Source organism: Ascaphus truei, chromosome 1 (genome assembly GCF_040206685.1).
Source record: "Ascaphus truei isolate aAscTru1 chromosome 1, aAscTru1.hap1, whole genome shotgun sequence".
Taxonomy (NCBI): Eukaryota; Metazoa; Chordata; class Amphibia; order Anura; family Ascaphidae; genus Ascaphus; species Ascaphus truei.
The window spans coordinates 19353598-19371825 of NC_134483.1; the positions used below are offsets into that span (position 1 = coordinate 19353598).

The 18228-nt window shown below is 44.3% G+C and overlaps 1 protein-coding gene across 2 annotated transcripts in view; it reads left to right on the forward strand.

Moving 5' to 3' along the window:
• Nucleotides 1-18228, forward strand: part of LOC142485534 (protein hinderin-like) — a 236923-nt gene that overhangs the window by 116117 nt on the left and 102578 nt on the right. For both annotated transcript variants that reach the window (XM_075584468.1, XM_075584487.1), the window contains exons 7-8: nt 2400-3034; nt 6542-6643. In XM_075584468.1, coding sequence (XP_075440583.1) covers nt 2400-3034; nt 6542-6643 — 737 coding nt within the window. The remainder of the gene's footprint in view (nt 1-2399; nt 3035-6541; nt 6644-18228) is intronic.

The window sequence follows — 18228 nt, forward strand, 5'->3', positions numbered from 1 at the left end:
ATATGGATTATTATAACTTGGCAAAATCATAGATGTGGAGATGTTTACAAATATTTGATAAGCTGATTAACTCATTACACCACCAAAGTACACCTGCTGTATTCATGCCTGCTCTACATACTTGGACATGCTCAGACATGCTTTTTGTTGCACATCTAGAGAAGAGACTTGTAAGGTCTCAAAACGGATACAAAGGTCTGGCATTTCTTCCTGTGCGTGCATTATCTGGATCGGTATAAAAGTTTGTGGAGCTCGGGAAGCCTTTTTCAAAGGTTCACTACCCCTGAAAATTAAGCTGCATAAGTAGTACAGAGTATGGCTGACGCTTCTTTAACTTACGGGTGTGATACTTAAAATACTGATTACAGCCTTAATAAAATATCTAATGTCCCCCATTTCATGACCTTCCCTCTCTATGCACCTCCAGGAAAGCCCCTGCTGTGGGGAATGGTTCTTAATGGTTTTGTGGTTACTAGGTAGCTAGGGTGGGTACTAAAGAAACTTAACATATAGTATCTGACAGGGTGATCCTTTACACAGTATTGTAACTTTAAGTTCTTTCTTGTACCTCTGAGAGGATTGTGGGAGGTATGAGTAGACCTCTTTAGCATGATGGATTATGACCACTCCCCTCGGGGTCAGGTACATTTAAAGAAACAAAACAGACTGCTGCTTGAGGCGCCACCCTTTGTGATCCTAGTGTGCTGAAGGGTAGCAGGTTAAGGGAAATGGGAGGAAGTACTGCACTCCAAGGGTGGTAGATTGGGGAAATAGCCCCCCAACAGATGTGGTAGGGCCTAATATACTTGCAGAATTTAAACCGGCCTGGAGGAAACATAAGGCTATCCTAAACATGAAAGTAAACGGAATTGGGTCAAAGGTTTTGCAGCAGAACGGGAAATGGATAGACTAGGTGGGCCAAGTGGTTCCTATCTTCCGTCACATTGTATGTTTCTGTGTTGAGTTGACGTGTAACAGCAGAGTACACCGTGTTCGGATTGGAGCTTTAGCAGGAACTAGGTTGACATTAGAAACAGTCTTAATATCTAAAGCAGTGTTTTCCAACCTTTTTTGTTTGGAGGAACCCTTGAAGTATTTCAAAAAATCTCGGGGAACCCCTATCTGGCTGACACATATTAGGTTCGACAGGGGTCAGTCACAACATTTCACACCTCACGAGCCACCTCTATTTCCCACCCTCTACGCATGTATTTCTCTCCCATCCATCTCACTCACTCTCCCCCCTCCCGCTTCGCATGTATCTATCCCTTGCGTCTCACTCTTACTCCCTCTTTTCCCCACTCACTCCCTCCTGCCCCCTCTCTTCTCTCACTAGCCCCTACCTTCCATCAATTACCCCACTCTCTCTCAATCCACCCTACAAAATACATACCAAAAACCCCCACCCCCGGGGGGGTCTGTGGTCCATAGGAGGAACCCCAGAGACTGCTTCAAGAAGCCCCAGGGTTCCACGGAACCCTGGTTGGGAATCGCTGATCTAAAGGATTCAAAATAGCCAAACATTTGCATTAAGAATAAATATATTCATTTATAAAAATGTTTTATCAGGAAGTAATACATTGAGAATTACCTCTCGTTTTTAAGAATGTTCTGGGCATAGAGTTATGATGACAAATAATACATGGTTACAAATACAGTTACATAAGTGAACAGGATTTATACATTATATACAAGACATTGCATGCACAGTTAAAGATAATATATTATAGGAGTATGTAACAGTTACAGACTAGATGGGAGACAGCTTTAGTTTTGAAAGAATTTAGACTGGTGGTGACTGAGAGTCTCCGGTAGATTGTTCCAGTTTTGGGGGGCACGGTAAGAGGAGGAGCGGCCGGATACTTTGTTAAACCTTGGGATCGTGAACAGTCTTTTGGAGTCAGATCTCAGATGATAAATGCTGCATGTTGTAGGGGTGAGGAGCTTGTTCAGATAGACGGTTAGCTTTCCCAGAAAGTATTTGAAGGTAAGACAGGAAAGATGAACTTTGTGCCTAGATATATGTAAGAAAGCCAGTTACATTCTGAAGTTGTTTCCAAAATATTTGTTGTGCTTTAAGTCCCATGCCCCTTTAACGGTTAGAGCTTTGCCCTTTTTGTATTTTCTTGTGAAAAAACCATGAATGGCTTCTCCAGAGGAAATAGCTGTTCGTGTATGTTCATTTTAAGGTTTGGTGCATTCTTCTATCACTGCCATGCACAATTGGCTGGGTTCCTTTATTTTTGGTGATTTTTTTTAAAACTTGGCATGTTTCTTGAACATGGCACCCCTTTTCTCTGAGGGATCCACTAGGTTTCATTGGGAAGTCAAATTGACAGGTAATAGCAATAATAGTTTCAAATCTTCCCTTTTTTTTGTTTTCTTCTTGATTTGTAAAGGTGTCGGATAACATTCCACAGCGGCCAACATCTATTGAACTCAACGGTTCCTACCTCGGCCAAGCCTGTACCCCGCTGTGCCGCAAGACCAGTAGCGAGTCGGGAAGCTGCCATTCACTTGTGAACAACCACCTTTGTAGAAGTGATCCCACCACTAAAATCGGCTTCCACCAGGATCCAAAAAGATGTTCTTTGGAAAACGGTTTTCAGAGGAAATGTGGCAATGTGGGGTTACCAGATTTGCACTGTTCAAACATGGCTCATGGCCATCAAGGCCATTTATGTGGGAGCACCATTGATCATCAAGTTGCTCATTGCTGCTTGCATTTTGAAACCGGAAACATGCACACCACCCCAGGGAGACACCCACCCAAGCTTTCTCCTAGTAGACCCCATGAGTCTTGTTCATTTGTGAGGCACTCGGCCAAGTCTGAGCTGAGTAACGGAGCAGGGACCAGACCAAAGGAGCCAGCGAATGGGAAAGGTATATCTGAGGAAAGAAAACACCAACTTCTGCTGCAAAAGATGGAGCTAGAAATCGAGAAGGAGAGGCTGCAGCAGCTGCTAACCCAGCAGGAAGCAAAACTACTTTGGAAACAGCAGCAGCTGCAGCAGTCCAGACTGGATTATAATCGGTAAGGTTTTTGTTTACAGTACTTTTAACAGTGTAAGAAGGCCAAACATGCCCTTTCTGGTGACTGATGATTTGAAATGTAGAATAAAAAAAATTAAATATGACCAGCAGTTTTAAAAGCAGTCTTGTAACATGGACTGTATCTGTATAGAAATTGGTGCACAAATGTATTATTGGCACTGCCTTTCAACCCTTAATTCCGCGCTAGCACGAAGACTTTTTTTTAATGGTTTATGCCAAGTTGAACTGGGCGGACAATCTACCTTTTTTGTTTTTGCCGTACAGAAAAAATGAATTCTTGGCACATACCATTATCATCTATACCCCTAGCGCTGTCCATGTGTGTGCATGAAAAACAAACTCCTTTTGACGCTGCTGGTGCAAATTCGTACTAGAGCCCCATAGCCTCTACAGCCTTGTAGTTGGGTTCTAGTATCAGCACATGTTTATCTTGCAGCGTAATGGTGACAATAAATATAGCGACAACTAGTTTCCAGAACAAAAGCTCCCAATATCAAGAACCTAGATTTGTCAGTTTGTCGAGGTATCTGATTCTTCACCTCGCTTATAAGTTAAGACAGACTAGACACATGGCATAATTCTGTAAACACGTGTGCATGCGCGTGTTGAACGAAAAAAGCGCAAAAACATGGAACACCGTGAAAAAAGAGAAATAATTTGATTTAATACCAATAAAGGTGATGCACACAAGAAGTCGTGCACTCTGGAGCGAGCAGTGTCTGGGTGTTCTCCGCTGGCTACAGATATCCCTGTCCAGCTCTGGGGAATTCCCTCGCTGTCCGGTCACGGAGCCCCTCGCGCTGCTGGTCGGTAACGTTCTATGTTTTTGCGCTTTATTCTTTACTACATAGGCCATTTATCAAGGTGATACAGAGGTTCCCTCCATCAAGAAACTGCAACTAGGGACCAGGAGATCTACATCACTCCTATGTTGTACTATTGGGACTTGTTTTCTTTGTACTTGTACTGAGACTTAAATTCTCACCTACACCACTGAAGCGCAATTAACTTTTTCTTTATATACATTGCATATATACACAGAAGCATGTGTATATACTGTATGTGTATATCTTTATACTACTGGAAGAGCACAGTTATGCAGCATTAAGTCGCCAACCAGAATCTGATCAGTGAAAATTACAGAACATTCTGACTCTCACAAAAAGATCCAAAACACAAGTGCTGTAGCAGCCATGGAACAATTCTGCATGAGTAGTGTTTTCTGGCCCGCTAGAATCCATCTTGTTAAGAGTTTGACTATATTCTACATATCCCACTATTTTGGTTTCTCCTCCGTACTGTAACTTGTGTGAGATGCAATGGCAACGTTGCAGTGTTTTGCTCTCTCCTGCACAGACGAAAGGCTCACAGAGCACACTAGAAAAGGCCAGGCGAGCAATTTATTCCTAATCCGTAAAGGCCAGGGCTAAAAAGTTATTAAAGATAATGTTTCCCAGTTCAAAATTCCACTTCAACACTTGGTATAGCATGTCCATGTCATTGCACCTTCACAACAGTCTCATTTTGCTAAATGTTACAGCTGTATAACCAAAGCATCATCACATCACCGTGAATACAACATAAAGGTCCTATATTATAATGCATTCAGACTGCCTGATATGAATGTGCTCAGTGCCGACTCTTTCCCTAGTACAGCAACACTTTCCATGATTGCACAGTTGCAGAGGTTAATGCGGGGTTACTCTCGGAATACAAGATGCAAATCACTTTCTGGGGCACACGCGTATTCCTCTACTCGTCCGAGTAAGTCTCCGGGTGCATTGTGTATGGTAGCACGCTTTGTCAGGCATACTGTATATGCACAAATACGTTTGTGTTTGCTCAAATTGGCAGATTTCAGAAGGTTGTAACTTTATGACCCACAAATGTTGTGAAAAGGCGAAAATTCAGCAGTTTTGTAAGTCTGCTTGACAAACTTATTTTTAAGAAAAGCAGCATATGGTGTGCCCCAACATTGGGAGAAGTGCAGTTGTTCAATACTGGAACTTTGCTCCCCTGCAGCAAATAAGGCTGAGCAGTCACTGTGCACCCCCAGAATCCTAAAGAAATTCTCCTTTCAGTGGATTTGGTAAAACACGGGTTCTATGTACGTGTCACCAATTTGCAGGGTGCACATACCATTATTGGCGCTACTGCCACCATTTTGGGAAGCATAAAATGCGCTAGTCACAATAGATGCCTCTATACTGTACACTTTGTAATGCATGGCATATATGCGACTGTATGCATAGATGACTGTTTTATTATAGAGAACAGGGGTGGCCAAATCCAGTCCTCAAGAGCTACCAACAGGTCAAGTTTTCAAGAGAATCCTGCTTCAGCACAGTTAGCTCAATCGGTGTCTCAGTCAAAGACTGAGCCACCTGTTTTGAAGCAGGGATATCCTGAAAACCTGGCCTTTCAGGACTGGAGTTGCCCACTCCTGGCGTAGTACATGAGATTTCACAAACAGTCCCGCACCTCTGCTTGTCAGAAAGCTACAGCCGGAGCACAGCACTCCATTAAAGCTGAGCAGGAATGCTTTCCGTTCATGCATTTACTCATCCCCTACATAGACAGACTTTGCCCCTTCCGTGTAAATGAGTGCGTGGCTGGCTGCCCTGGCCATAAAGGGGATAATCTCTTTGCTTGATCTTTGTTTCAATGCATTGCAATGTCAATGTTGCTTCCCCTCTCTAGTAGCAAAGTGGGTAACAAGTGAACAATTCGGGTTTTGAGGCTGCCGTGGGTTTTCTTCTTTCTAAGGCATACAGGTTTGATTTCTGAGCCGTTGAGCTGTAGTAGAGAATATCTTAGGAGAAGTAAATATTGGATATTACAGCTTCGGTGCCAGACACGCCAATGTCCTATTATTACCTGTATGTCATCATGCTCCGTAGTAATGGGCTCTGTGAGGAATGGCGCAGTATTCTATTTATTACACTGCGTAATTGTATCTTAGATGGACGGGAGTTTCTCACAGTTCTCAAGGGCCACCAACAGGTCAGGTTATCAGGACATCCATGCTTCTGCACAGGGGCCTCAATCAGTGGCTCTGTCTTAGATTGAGCCCCCTGGGCTGAAGTCACCTGTACTGTCATTGACTGAGCCACTGATTGAACCACCTGTGCTGAAAGCAGGGATATGCTTAAAACCTGACCTGTTGGTAGCCCTTCAGGACTGGAGTTTGCTACCCCTGGACTATCGGCACATGTAGGGCTGGATTGCTGCAAGCACATGTTTAATTAGAAACCAAACACCAAAAAGTATAGCAAATCCGTGTTCTTTTACTTTAAACTCCAGTGTAGGTTTCAACTGGGATTTCACCTAAAGAACCTGGTTTTTCTCATTGTCATCGGACTTGGGAATTTGCTTAGACAAAAAAAAACCCATTTACTCTGCTTTAAGGGCGAACATCCCACATTTCATAGTGTAGTGCACAGCAGATACAGTTCAGAACACAGTCTGATTGGGTTTACGTTTCCAGGTCTAGGAGCCGACATGCCCCTGAACCTCAGCTTATGGTGACTGATGACGTCGGTAGGACTTTCTCTGACCAAATCCCGCTGACGAACGGCTTTGAATTCAGGTAAATACATTCTTCTCTTTGGTAAGTCACCTCAATTTCTGTGGGTCAGTAGAGATGTCAGATCCATTACATTTTCGCCTCCTTCCCAGCAACTCCACTCTCACTCTTGGTACTCAAACCATCTTTACTTGTCCTGCCAACAAAGGGAAGTGTGCGCACGTGTCGGGGGAAGGGCGAAGGCAAAGCTCCATTGTTTCCTTTGTAACCCATTCCCTACCAGCGAGGTCAGCGGTGTGTTATTACTCGCCAAGCCTTTATTTGAGGAGCTGCTGCTTCTCGGCTTGGTGGTTAGGGGTTAGGGCGCTGTCCTCCTGGTGACCGTGGGCACCAAAAACGAGATTGCTTGTATACAGCACTGTGTACATTCAGTACTATGTAATGTTTCTAATAGCTTTTTCTTTTATAGCGCAGACAGTATCCGCAGCACTGTACATAGAAATTTTAAAGACGCGAGTCCCTGCCCCATAGAGCTTACAATCTATTTTTGATGCCTGAGGCACAAAAAGATAGTGACTTGCCCTAGGTCACAAGGAGCCGGCAATGGGATTTGAACCAGGCTCCCTGATTCACACTTCAGCCCCAATAAGAAAAAGTATTATTGAAAGCACAAGTGTGATTGCATAATAAAGGTTGCTATTTAAAAGCGCGCTCCCCCAGCATATTCCCTGCCCTCCTTTTGGGGAATCGCAAGCTAGTGGTAATCAGTTGTAATGTCAGAGGGCTTGAACAGGGGTGCTCAACTCCAGTCCTCAACCCCCCTCTCCCCCCCCTCCCCCGCCAACAGGTTTGGTTTTTGGAATATCCCTGCTTCAGCACAGGTGGCTCACTCAGGCTCAGTCTTTGACTCCATCTCTGATTGAGCCTCCTGTGCTGAAGCTGGGCACTGGCATATCTGCAGTTTAAACACTGTGACAGTGGAACAGGTGTGGGTAACAGGGTAAGACTTCAGCTACACTTTTACGTGTGTCTTTCTTTACTGTATCCTGCATTGCCTAACACCTTAGGCTGCGGCCCCGCTGCACGCGCGTCTGCGAGGCAGGCGGCATGCGCAGTCTAGTCCCCCGGTCTGCAGAGAGCTGCGGGGGGGGGGGGGAGCGTGACAGGGGCGCGGCCGTGATACCACCCGGCAGGTTCGCCCTAATTGGCTGAAACGCAAGGGGGAGTGGCCTAGCCCCTGCAGCGTCCGCCACAGCGGGCGCTGCAGTAGCCAGCGGGGACCTAGCCTTAGCATCCCTGGCAGCAGAGGAGTTAAAAGATATCCGCTTTAAGAGCCCTTTCATGTGCTGTGAGCTAATTGGACACAGTTCCCTCAGGTGGAATGAACCAGGGGGAATGAACAAGTCAATCTGTAGTTTCAGTCCACGGTTAAAAATGACCATTTCAGTATTATTGGTGAGCAAGAAAACGAGTGTCCAGGGACCTCCTAATATAAGCTGCTTATTCCCAGCTGGAATAGCAGAACCTTCACCACGGGACAGAAGCAGCTGCTGCTGCTGGGAAGTCCTGACATGGCAGCAGCGAAGCAGAAACACGGCCGCTTGCTGTGAATTAGCTGCAGATAATGCCACATTTGACGTTCTGTCTGGTTAGCACTGAACGTTTAGCAGTCATTTCCAATACCCTGCAGAAGGGCTGCACACCTTCATACGGCCACAGGACCACTACAGCATGGAATTGTATCCCTCTTGGTGCCAAAAGATGAAAGCAGCAACTCCTGATATGTTACGGCTATGGCCCCAGTGATCCCTGCTTCACACGCGCCTAGCGGCACTTGCACAGATTACAGCTGCGGTCTGTAGGGGAGCGATGGGATGCAGGCCACGGCGGGGCATTTCTCCCCTTCCATTGGCTGCCCGCCGAGCACGTGACCGCGTCACGGCACGGGAAGACAAAATTGAGAGGTGAGCGCTCACACAAGGAGCTACTGGGGCCTGCCTAACTAGTGGTGTGTGCCGTGTGCGTGCCGCCATGACCAATGGGGACCCAGCCTTACAGGTGGAGGGTGTATGTGTAATAAGCTTTTTAGACCAGGCATATGATAATACTCATCAATGCATTTCACTGCAGTTTGGTGCATGCTGTTTTCAGCAGTGTCCACAAACTTGTAGATTAATCACCGGTTTGGTTGACTTTTAATAGACAAACAAGTGTAGTACATAGATTACATTATACCAGTGATTCCCAACCTTTTTTGTTTGATGGAACCCTTGAAGTATTTTGTAAAATTTCGGGGAACCCCTATCTGTATGACACATATTATGTTCGACAGGGGTAAATCACAAAATAGACGTGTAAAGAAGTAGGGTTAATATATAATAATTAACTCATACTTTTGAATAAATCACCTTCCTATGCGTTAAAACCGTAATAATTATAATTTTTTTTACTCGATTACTCACAAGTTTTTTCCAAATTCTAGCGTAGGCCTGCACAACTTGTAAAGTGAGAAGGGCCGAACTGCTCCAAGAAAAACAGATTTGGGCCGCACGGGTAAAATCATCATAATCATATCTCCCCCAGAACCCCTCATCGTCATCAACCTCATATCTCCCCGAGCACCCTTCATCATAATCATCATTTCTCCCCCAGCACCCCTCATCATCCTCATCCTCATCCTCATATACACACCCCCATCTCACATCACCCTCCCCCCTGCTTCTCACATCACACTCCTCCCCCCCTGCATCTCACATCACTCCCACCCCCACTGCATCTCACATCCCCCTCACCCTGTATTTCACAACACCCACCCCCCGGCATTTGAAATTGCCCTCCGCCACCCTGGATCTCACATCTCCCTCCCCCCACCCCATGCAGGAGGAGGGGTTGGTATCCTGCGGTTGCCGGCGGAGGAGGCGTCAAGCAGCAGAGCAGACAGGACTGCACTGCTAGAGCGCGTTCCTACCCTGCAGTCCTGAGATTGGGCTCTGGGGGATGGACGAGGGGTTGGGGACGGACGAGGGTGGAGAGCCAGGAAAGCCGTCGCGGGCCGCACAGTCCGTGGTCCATAAGCGGAACCCGTGAGACTTCTTCGCAGAGCCCTGGTTGGGAATCACTGCATTATAGTGTGCAGGGCTTTGCAAACACATTCTTAACATGCACCTTTGTGGCACTGTATACAATTTTTTTCATATGTAAGGAATTCCCATATTACAACCTTAGGAGGGAACAATATTTCAGGGGAAAGTGCTAGAACAAGAGATTATGCTCTGAAACTGGAAGATGGCAGCCTCAGGGGAAAGGCAAGAAGTAATTCATGGAGAGGGTGGTGGATTTGTGGAATAGTCTCCAGAAATGGTAGGGTCTAAGGCAGTAAAGGATTTAAAAATACTTCGGATAGACCAGACTATCCTAAGTTTGAAAGAGAGACCCGCATTAAATAGGTTTTGAGGTTTTACAACAGCTGGGAAACTAGCAGATTACAGGTGTAGCTAGGCTTACTGTCCCCAACACCGCGGCCCGACACTAAAAATAGTACATTGTGTGGCCCGGGAGGATTAATGCGGGATCCCCGCAGCGTTATTCCTATCGGGAAAGCCAGTCTTTTATAGAGCTCCTCAGAGGAGTCCCAGAGAGAAGCTGTCTCCCCAGAGTAGCTCTGACAGTCTCTCTCGCCCTCTCTCTCCCTCCTCTGAAGCGGTCTCTGTATCTGCCAAGTTGTGGTCTAAGTGGTTCTGATCCGCCGTCATATTCTATACAAATCTTTCTTCAGCATCAATACAGTTACTAGAAGTTTTAACTAAAGTCTGCGAACACAACATGCCACTTCAAGTAGACTTGAACTAAACAACCTAGGTCCCTTCAGTAGTTTATCCTCTTCAGATAGCAGAGGTTTTTCACAGCAATGTGGTGACACCTCCCCATCCCTAGCAGCACCGCCTGACCGATGGTTTTGTACCACATTGCGAAGCATACAAAGGCATCTTCACATAGGGTTTGTGAGCACTTTGTCACCTGTGCATTGCCCCAAAACAGCCCATGCTGTGTTATTAGATACGGGGTGGCCTAGGTTACATGGCAATACATTAATATGGATATTTTTTCAGCGTTTTCCCAATTACTTTTGGATGGCTTGGTGCATCTCTCCTCTCCCACTTGCTAGCACTCCATTATTGGAGCGTGCTCATTTCCATTGATGTGCACTGCTGATTCACACACCCTTGCCTGCAATACTTCCCACACATAATAGAGAATAAATTGCTATTAGGTTTTGCAATTGTATATAATTACCTCAAAAATGAGTTTTTAATTATAAAAAAATAAAAGATGGGGTTTTTTTTCCAGCTCTTTTGTGTATCATTTATTTAAAATTCAAGTTTTAGTGTCTCGCCTGAGCAGATTTACAATTTTAAATAGTTTAAGCAATTTTAATAGCAAGATCAGAATAATGATCTTAATCCTCCTCCACGTGGGAGGATGATCTTGGTAGGGATAAGAAGGCCATCTTTACAACTTAAATTACCCAGAACTGTGACCATTATTCAAAAACAAACATTAGCCGGAGGCACCTTTTTATTCAGATATACTATGCAGAATTCTTTGATGCATGCCTCCTGAATGGAGTATTGCGTTGTGTAATGGCACAGAGTATGAATACACAATACTAGACATCAGCCTTTCACACCTCCATCTCCTTAGAAGTCAAAGTTGCATTCTCACAATAGATAGATACTGTATATTGGGTTGACAATAAAAAAATAAAACTCCACCATATAAGCTCCATCACTTATGGTGCAGTGGTAGACTGTGGCGAAAGTAACCTGTGGTGTGAAGATGTATATTATACTTGTAAGTCCTGCAAAGAAACATTGATATTTTACAATAAAGACTTACAGTATGTTTGTGTAACACACCTACCCCCGGCCAATAGAAGAGGGGCCACAGCAAACTGTTTCACCATCTCTTCCATTGAGATTTCCTCTGTGTCCAGGGATGTTCAGCGCTTACCTTGTATTTCGTGCAGGGTTGTGGTGTTTAGCAAGAAATGGTGCCAGGAACTTTCTTAACTGTTATTAAATGGTCCGAACAGAACCGGTTTTCAGGTTACAAAAATCTCTTACATGCAGACACATACTCTGGTTTCCTCAACCTTGAGGCTTGAATGCAGAGTAGCTCTTTTCAAGTCTTTCCCCCGCTGCCAAAAACAGAGCTGGAACCTTTCTCCTGCAATTCCTTAGCAGCTCTCCCAGGTCTCCTCAATGAGCCCCTATGTGAAGTACCCACTTCCTCTGTGGCAGGATCCTGTGTAGTGTCTGAACGGCCCCTTCACTGGGAGACTTGCCCTAACTTAGAAGACAAGAAATATTGTTTACCCCTTTTATAGGTGTAGAAGCCCTGGAGATCCCCTTAACACATGTCCATTTAACATCTGAGGAAGATAGACTGTGCTGTTGATCGGTTTCCCGGCATCTGAATGCAGGTTCTCTGGCTTTATGGACTATCTTTGAGTATCTGGATGTAAAATACATTGTGCAAACAATCCAGGAGTTGCGTCCCACTACCTGTGATTTGGACCCATTCCAACACACCTTCTCTTAGGCTATGTTTATGTAATCGGCCCACTGTTTGCCAAAATAGTCCAGTGGTCTTTGCAGGCAGGAATCTTTCCAAAACGGTTGAAGGAAAAAATCATTAGATCTCTTATTTTAAAAAAAATTAAAAGCCTTTATTAGTCCTGTACTACATAACTAATTACAGGCCTGTGTCACACCTTCCTTTCCTAGAGAGGTGGTTGCAACCCAACTGGAAACGCATCTATCAACCCATAATATTTAGGACATATTCCAGTCAGAATTAAGCACGGTACTGAAACATCTTTGGTTTGTGTGCTTCAAGATCAGAGACATTGGTGACTGTTCGATCTTTGTACTACTTGATCTCTCTGCAGCATTTGATACTGTGGGCGATGGGATCTTAATAGAGCACTTGAAGGATTTCTGTGATCTGGGTGACAGTTCTCAGCTGGTTCAGATCTTTTCTCACTAGCAGGTCAGAGTATCTTCAGGAGTATACTCCTCTGCACCAATGCTCCTGTCATGTGGAGTGCCACAGGATTCTATCTTATCTCCTATGTTGTTCGCAGCGTACAAGCTGCCATTAGGTGCCTAACCAAAAGACATGTCCTGTGTTATCAATGCTAGGCAGATGACAAGCAGAGTTGTGACCTTGAGTAACTATTGACTGATAATGGGTCCTAAGCACCCATTATCCATCATCCATAGATGTTTATCTGTGCTCCTAGAGTAGATGAGTGTCAGTTGGTTGAGGTTGGATCCTGATAAGCCAGAAGTCTGTGTGGTGGATGCAGTCAGAAGATAACACTGCAACTAGGTCAACCAACTGGCCTTAAGCTTGGGGCTTCCTAGTTGCCCAATTCTGTCTGTGCACTGACTCTCGGTGTGATCAAATCTTCACTCTTCTTCCTATGGAACATAGCCAGGATTAAGCACATCATTTCCCCCTCTTCTCCCCCCCCCCCCCCACCCCTTCGTCTTGTCCCCCAAGAGTATCATGCTATGGTTGTACATGCCTTTGTGTCCTCATGCCTGGACTACTGTCTGGGTCTTTCGGGAACATATGCGCCAATGCTGCAGACAGGTTATCTAACCAGACCCATTCTTGCCACAGGACATCTGTTCTTTTCTCCTGTTCTCTGCACTGGCTACCTAGAAACTGGTGAATTTATTTCACGATTGGCAAAGCACTACATGAGCAGGGTCCCAGCTATCTGAGAGCTTCTAGTTCCCTACATGAGCAGGGTCCCAGTTATCTGAAAGAGCTAGTGCCCTACACTCCCATTTGCTCACTTTGTTCTGCAGATGGACTCCGAACAGTTCCCAGAATCTCCTCGACTTCCTTTGGCATCCCAGCTTTAGCCACGTTGCTCCCACTCTTTGGGACAGTCTGCCTCGTACAGTTCGAGAGGCCCCGTCTCTGAAAATCTATAAAACATGGTCAAGACCGGTTTACCCAGGAACTTAATTAATGAACCACAACTTGTCCAGCATTTAATAGCTACAGTACTTTCCCATCCTATATGGTATCTTTCTTTGTGTTTGGTCTCTTATAACCTTAAATGTTTTCTTCTTTTTTCTTTATTGGAACGGTGAAATGCTTTGCGTCCTATTGGAAGAAAAGTGCTTTATAAATACATGTGTTGTTATTATTTTATATGGCTAGGTTCAATGCCTTGAGCTCTGGTTAGCCTACAGTATTCTAGCGAGGATGTACTATATGGGTTGCTTGGTGACTAACCTCTTCAGTCTGGCCTAATGTTCTGTCCCGCTGTGACCTACTGTAGATATGTGGAACCGGTTAGGTATTTTACTTTGTCAACAAATTCTACACACACTGAAGCATTATGTAACAAATGTTATTAGATTATTGAGAGATGTGAGAAAAAGAGAAAAGACCACATTAAGTAGCAACAAAGTTAAGGAAGGTAGTCCCGCCTGTATTATTATTACAAATAGAATGTGTGTGTATATGTATAGATGTCTGTTTATATATATAATACGCACATACAGTGTGCACACAGTACATACACACACTGCAGCACAAGCAGGTATGTGTAGTGCAATAAATAGATTATTATAACGAGAAATGATGTAATCTGTGTGTTTATTATGAATAATTGGGTACATGAAGATGGTAAACCAGATTCAAGCCACTGTTATTTTCAGGGGTAAAATAACATCCTCTTTGAAACAAGTCTCTTTTTCCAAACTTATCCTTGAGAACTTGACTTGGACGAGTTATTGGGATAAACCAATCTTATGGTGCATTTACTTGAAGGAATAGCTTAGTGGCAAGAACACTGCGTCTGAACTGGTGAACTTTAAGTCCCTTTATTTCCGGTGCATGTGGTCCTATAATGAGATTGTAAGCTCTCCAAGACAGTGACTTGCGCCTGCAAAATGTTATGTACTGTGCTGTGCACACTGTCAAAGCTATAAAATGTCTTTATTGTAGGCACCTTGAATGGTAGAATGGCTGGCATAGTTACCTTCTGATGAACAGAGAAGACAATTAGTCATAGATGGAGTTGTACACGACGTTTCAATAATCTTCAGATATTGGAAATATTTCTGTACAACTACAGATTTACTTTTACTTTAAAAAAATGAAATAAAAACCATGGCTTCCCCCAGCATAGCTGCCAGTGGTCCATTATTTTCTGATAGGACCTGCTGCTGGGATCCCCCGGCAGAAACGATGATTAGTCTGGCTACGTCTGTATGTCTATGAATATCGCGTTGTGTGGTATCTTTTTAAAGGCGCAATCCTCCGTTTATTTTTATTTTTAACACTTTTGAAGCAGGGGGTCTTTGGAGCTGAACCCCGTGAATTTCAGCTCTGGGGACCCCTGCTTCTGTAGATACTTACCTCCATAGGGGGTAGCGGTAGCCACTCTGGGCTAGCTGTGCTTTATAGTTTAAAGCCCCCCGTCACATGGCCCAATAAGAACCCGAACCCGATAATATCATGGCTGCCTATTTGCCTCCCAGGGCGCGGGAGCTTTGAACAGCGGCTAACGGCGTCTACTAGGGAGGTAATTATCTCCAGAAGCATGGGGTCCCTGGAGCTGAAATTAATGAGGTTGAACTACGGGGACCCCATTCTTCAACACTGGGGGAACTTGGATTGCCTCTATTGGATGAACAAAACCTATATTTGTTAGGGACCAAATAATAATAATAATAGCATGTTCTTGTATAGCGCTGCTGGTTTTACCTACCACTTTACAGAGACATTTTTGCAGGCACAGGTCCCTGCCCCATGGAGCTTACAATCTATGTTTTTGGTGCCTGAGGCAGAGGGAGATAAAGTGACTTGCCCAAGGTCACAAAGAGCTGACACTGGGAATTGAACCAGGTTCCCCTGCTTCAAACTCTCAGTGCCAGTCAGTGTCTTTACTCACTGAGCCGCTCCTTCTCCCGACCAGCACTGATAGCTATTGACTATTGATATTGACTAGGTGAAACACAGCAGTGAAATAAAATGGGGTTTATTTGGATAAAACCTTGGAAATAACCCAAAACACAAAATACAGAAATATACACACTTACTGGGGTCTGGGGTTCAGATCTAGCCTTTCCTAGTTGCAGAGCACCCGCTTGCAAGGGCTTACCCTGATCTGAACCTTGTGCCGGACGTCCAGGACTGAGACTTTACCGAAACTCCTGACCGGGACCTCGTCCCGATACTCCTGGAACTTTTTTTGGCAGGAACTCCTGACTGCGACCGCTACATTCTCAGATGAGAACTTGGTCCTCGCGTCTGGCATTGTCTCTGCAGGGCAGACTTTCCTAGCTTCAAAACGAAGCCTGTTGCTTGTCATTTGGGACAGAGCAACTTTGAAAAGCCCGCCCCAGCTTCATCGACTCAAGCCACAAAATAGTCTGGTTCTCTGACTGGGGCTTCTCCTTACATACCCTCCGCTGAATTATGTTCAGCATGGAGGAAGGAGGAGCGACCAATCAGAGCGTGGGAATTCCTCCCCGCCAGCCAATAGAAACAAGGGCTCGTACTTTGGCTGTCAGAGGTGGGGGCGTGTCAAGCCGGCTCAGGATGCCCCTTGGGCGGGACATATGAATCGATCAATGGGAAACGTGCCTACGTTCTGCGGCTTCCCCCAGTCAATCCATTGCCACCTACTGGGCAGTCTCCTCTGAGCCTAGCAAACCAGAGCGTCCTCCCCGCAGGGGGTCTCTGTTCTCCAGACTCAGTACTCCGCCCTGTCCACTTAGCACCCCAACACCTCTCAACATCCCGTCTCCCTTTTCAACAACGGACTCCATGCAGACTTGCTGGCACCTTAAACTTATGCCCTGGCGGACTGCATAGAGCCTTATAGTAAATGTAAAACACATTATAAAGTACACTTTAATAAAGAATATACTTTGGGGAACCTTATACGTATACGGGAAATAACTTGGGGATATTTGGGCTCGAAATACATGAGCCTGGGGGACACTGGGTAGCCCTGGTGTAATTCCCCCGCGTACCGTCAAATCATGCCTGCTTGCCAGGGAGAATTAAACGATTACTGGCAACTTTGGCCCCCGAAATCCTGGAAACAAAATAATTGCATTTCCATCCAAATATCCCACCTAAAACTTGCACACAAGAAATCTCACAGTTCTAGGGCTAAGGGAACATGGAAACAGAAAAAAGAAGGGGTCACTTTATTTTCCACGTGTATGTTCCCTGGCTTAGGGTGCTTATGTGACCAGAGGGCTTAGTCTTCATTACATAGCCTGGTTACCCCTCACCGTCACAATAGGTTATCCCAAAGACATACAGAAGTAGCCTTCTTGTTTATCCGAGCTTTCCTGTTTTTGTTTGTAACAGAACCTTGCTACAGGAAAAACAAATCTGACTATATGTGTACAGTAATGAAAGTTTGGCAAAGAGTTTGTGATGCACAACAGGACTCTGGGGAGGACTTGCATGAAGGATTAGAAGTTATTTAGTTACATTCACATCTGAAGAGCAGTTTTACATCTTTGTCCTGTCTTATGTATACATATGTCTTCTCACACTGGCATTTTTGTCATATGTTTTATTGTGATATATTTTGCAAGCACAACCATAAAATCTGTCAGCTCTGTAATATTTATGATATATAGCTATATGTTGTTACCACTTTAGCCAGACACACATCTGCCCACAAATATCTTTTGTATAATTTTTGTTGGTCCAAAAACAAATCTCCACCGAAGTTTAGTTAAACTAGTAACTTGTGACATTCTGCAGACACCGTCTGAAGCTTGCTTTGTCTTTATGGATAGCCCTATGTCTAACTTGAAGCATAAGAAGTCGGGCTCATAGATTTTCTGTGCTCACTTGCTGTACCCAGACGACCATTATATGAGATTGATTCATAAGGATGAGCTTCTAAATGAAGTTTAATTTCATGGAAGTTTCACTGCTTTCACTTTCAAATGCATGGAGTTGCCTCTTAATGGACATTTGTTTTTATTGTCTTTAAGAAGTGGCTGCTCCCCTATAAAAGGCAGTTTAAAGCATCTGTACTGTGCCCTAGCTTGAACAGTGCGTAAAGATTAGTAAATAAGACCCCATTAGAAATACTTAGAATGTAAGTAACATTGCTCCCAATGGCCTTTCTAATGTCCATTAATGCTTTTCCAGGGGATCAGGGCTCGTTTTCCAGAGCCATTTAGTCAAACCGTGTGATTATTTAGAAAGTTAATTCATGCATACTAAAATCCTGCGTAAGTAATGCAGAGGATACAAGGTAAAGCTCTATGGAGACAGTAGTCCTTTTTGTTATTTAATGATCAGCCATAATTAGCTTGCAAATTTGAAATAATTAGAACAAATTAAAGGTATTTAACTTTGCTTCCCTGAAGTAAAATTCAAATTGCACCAAACTGCTTAAATTATTCAAGACCTAGAGGTCTTTGCTGTGTGTTTTTATTTAAAAAAAATTTTTTACATGCATTTTAAATAATTACACCGATCTGTTTTTTTGTTTTTTTTAATCGTTAAATGTGTTCTCATTTTGTACAGAACGACTATTCTTTAATACAAGTATACTCCAAACGTGTCCACATCGTGGA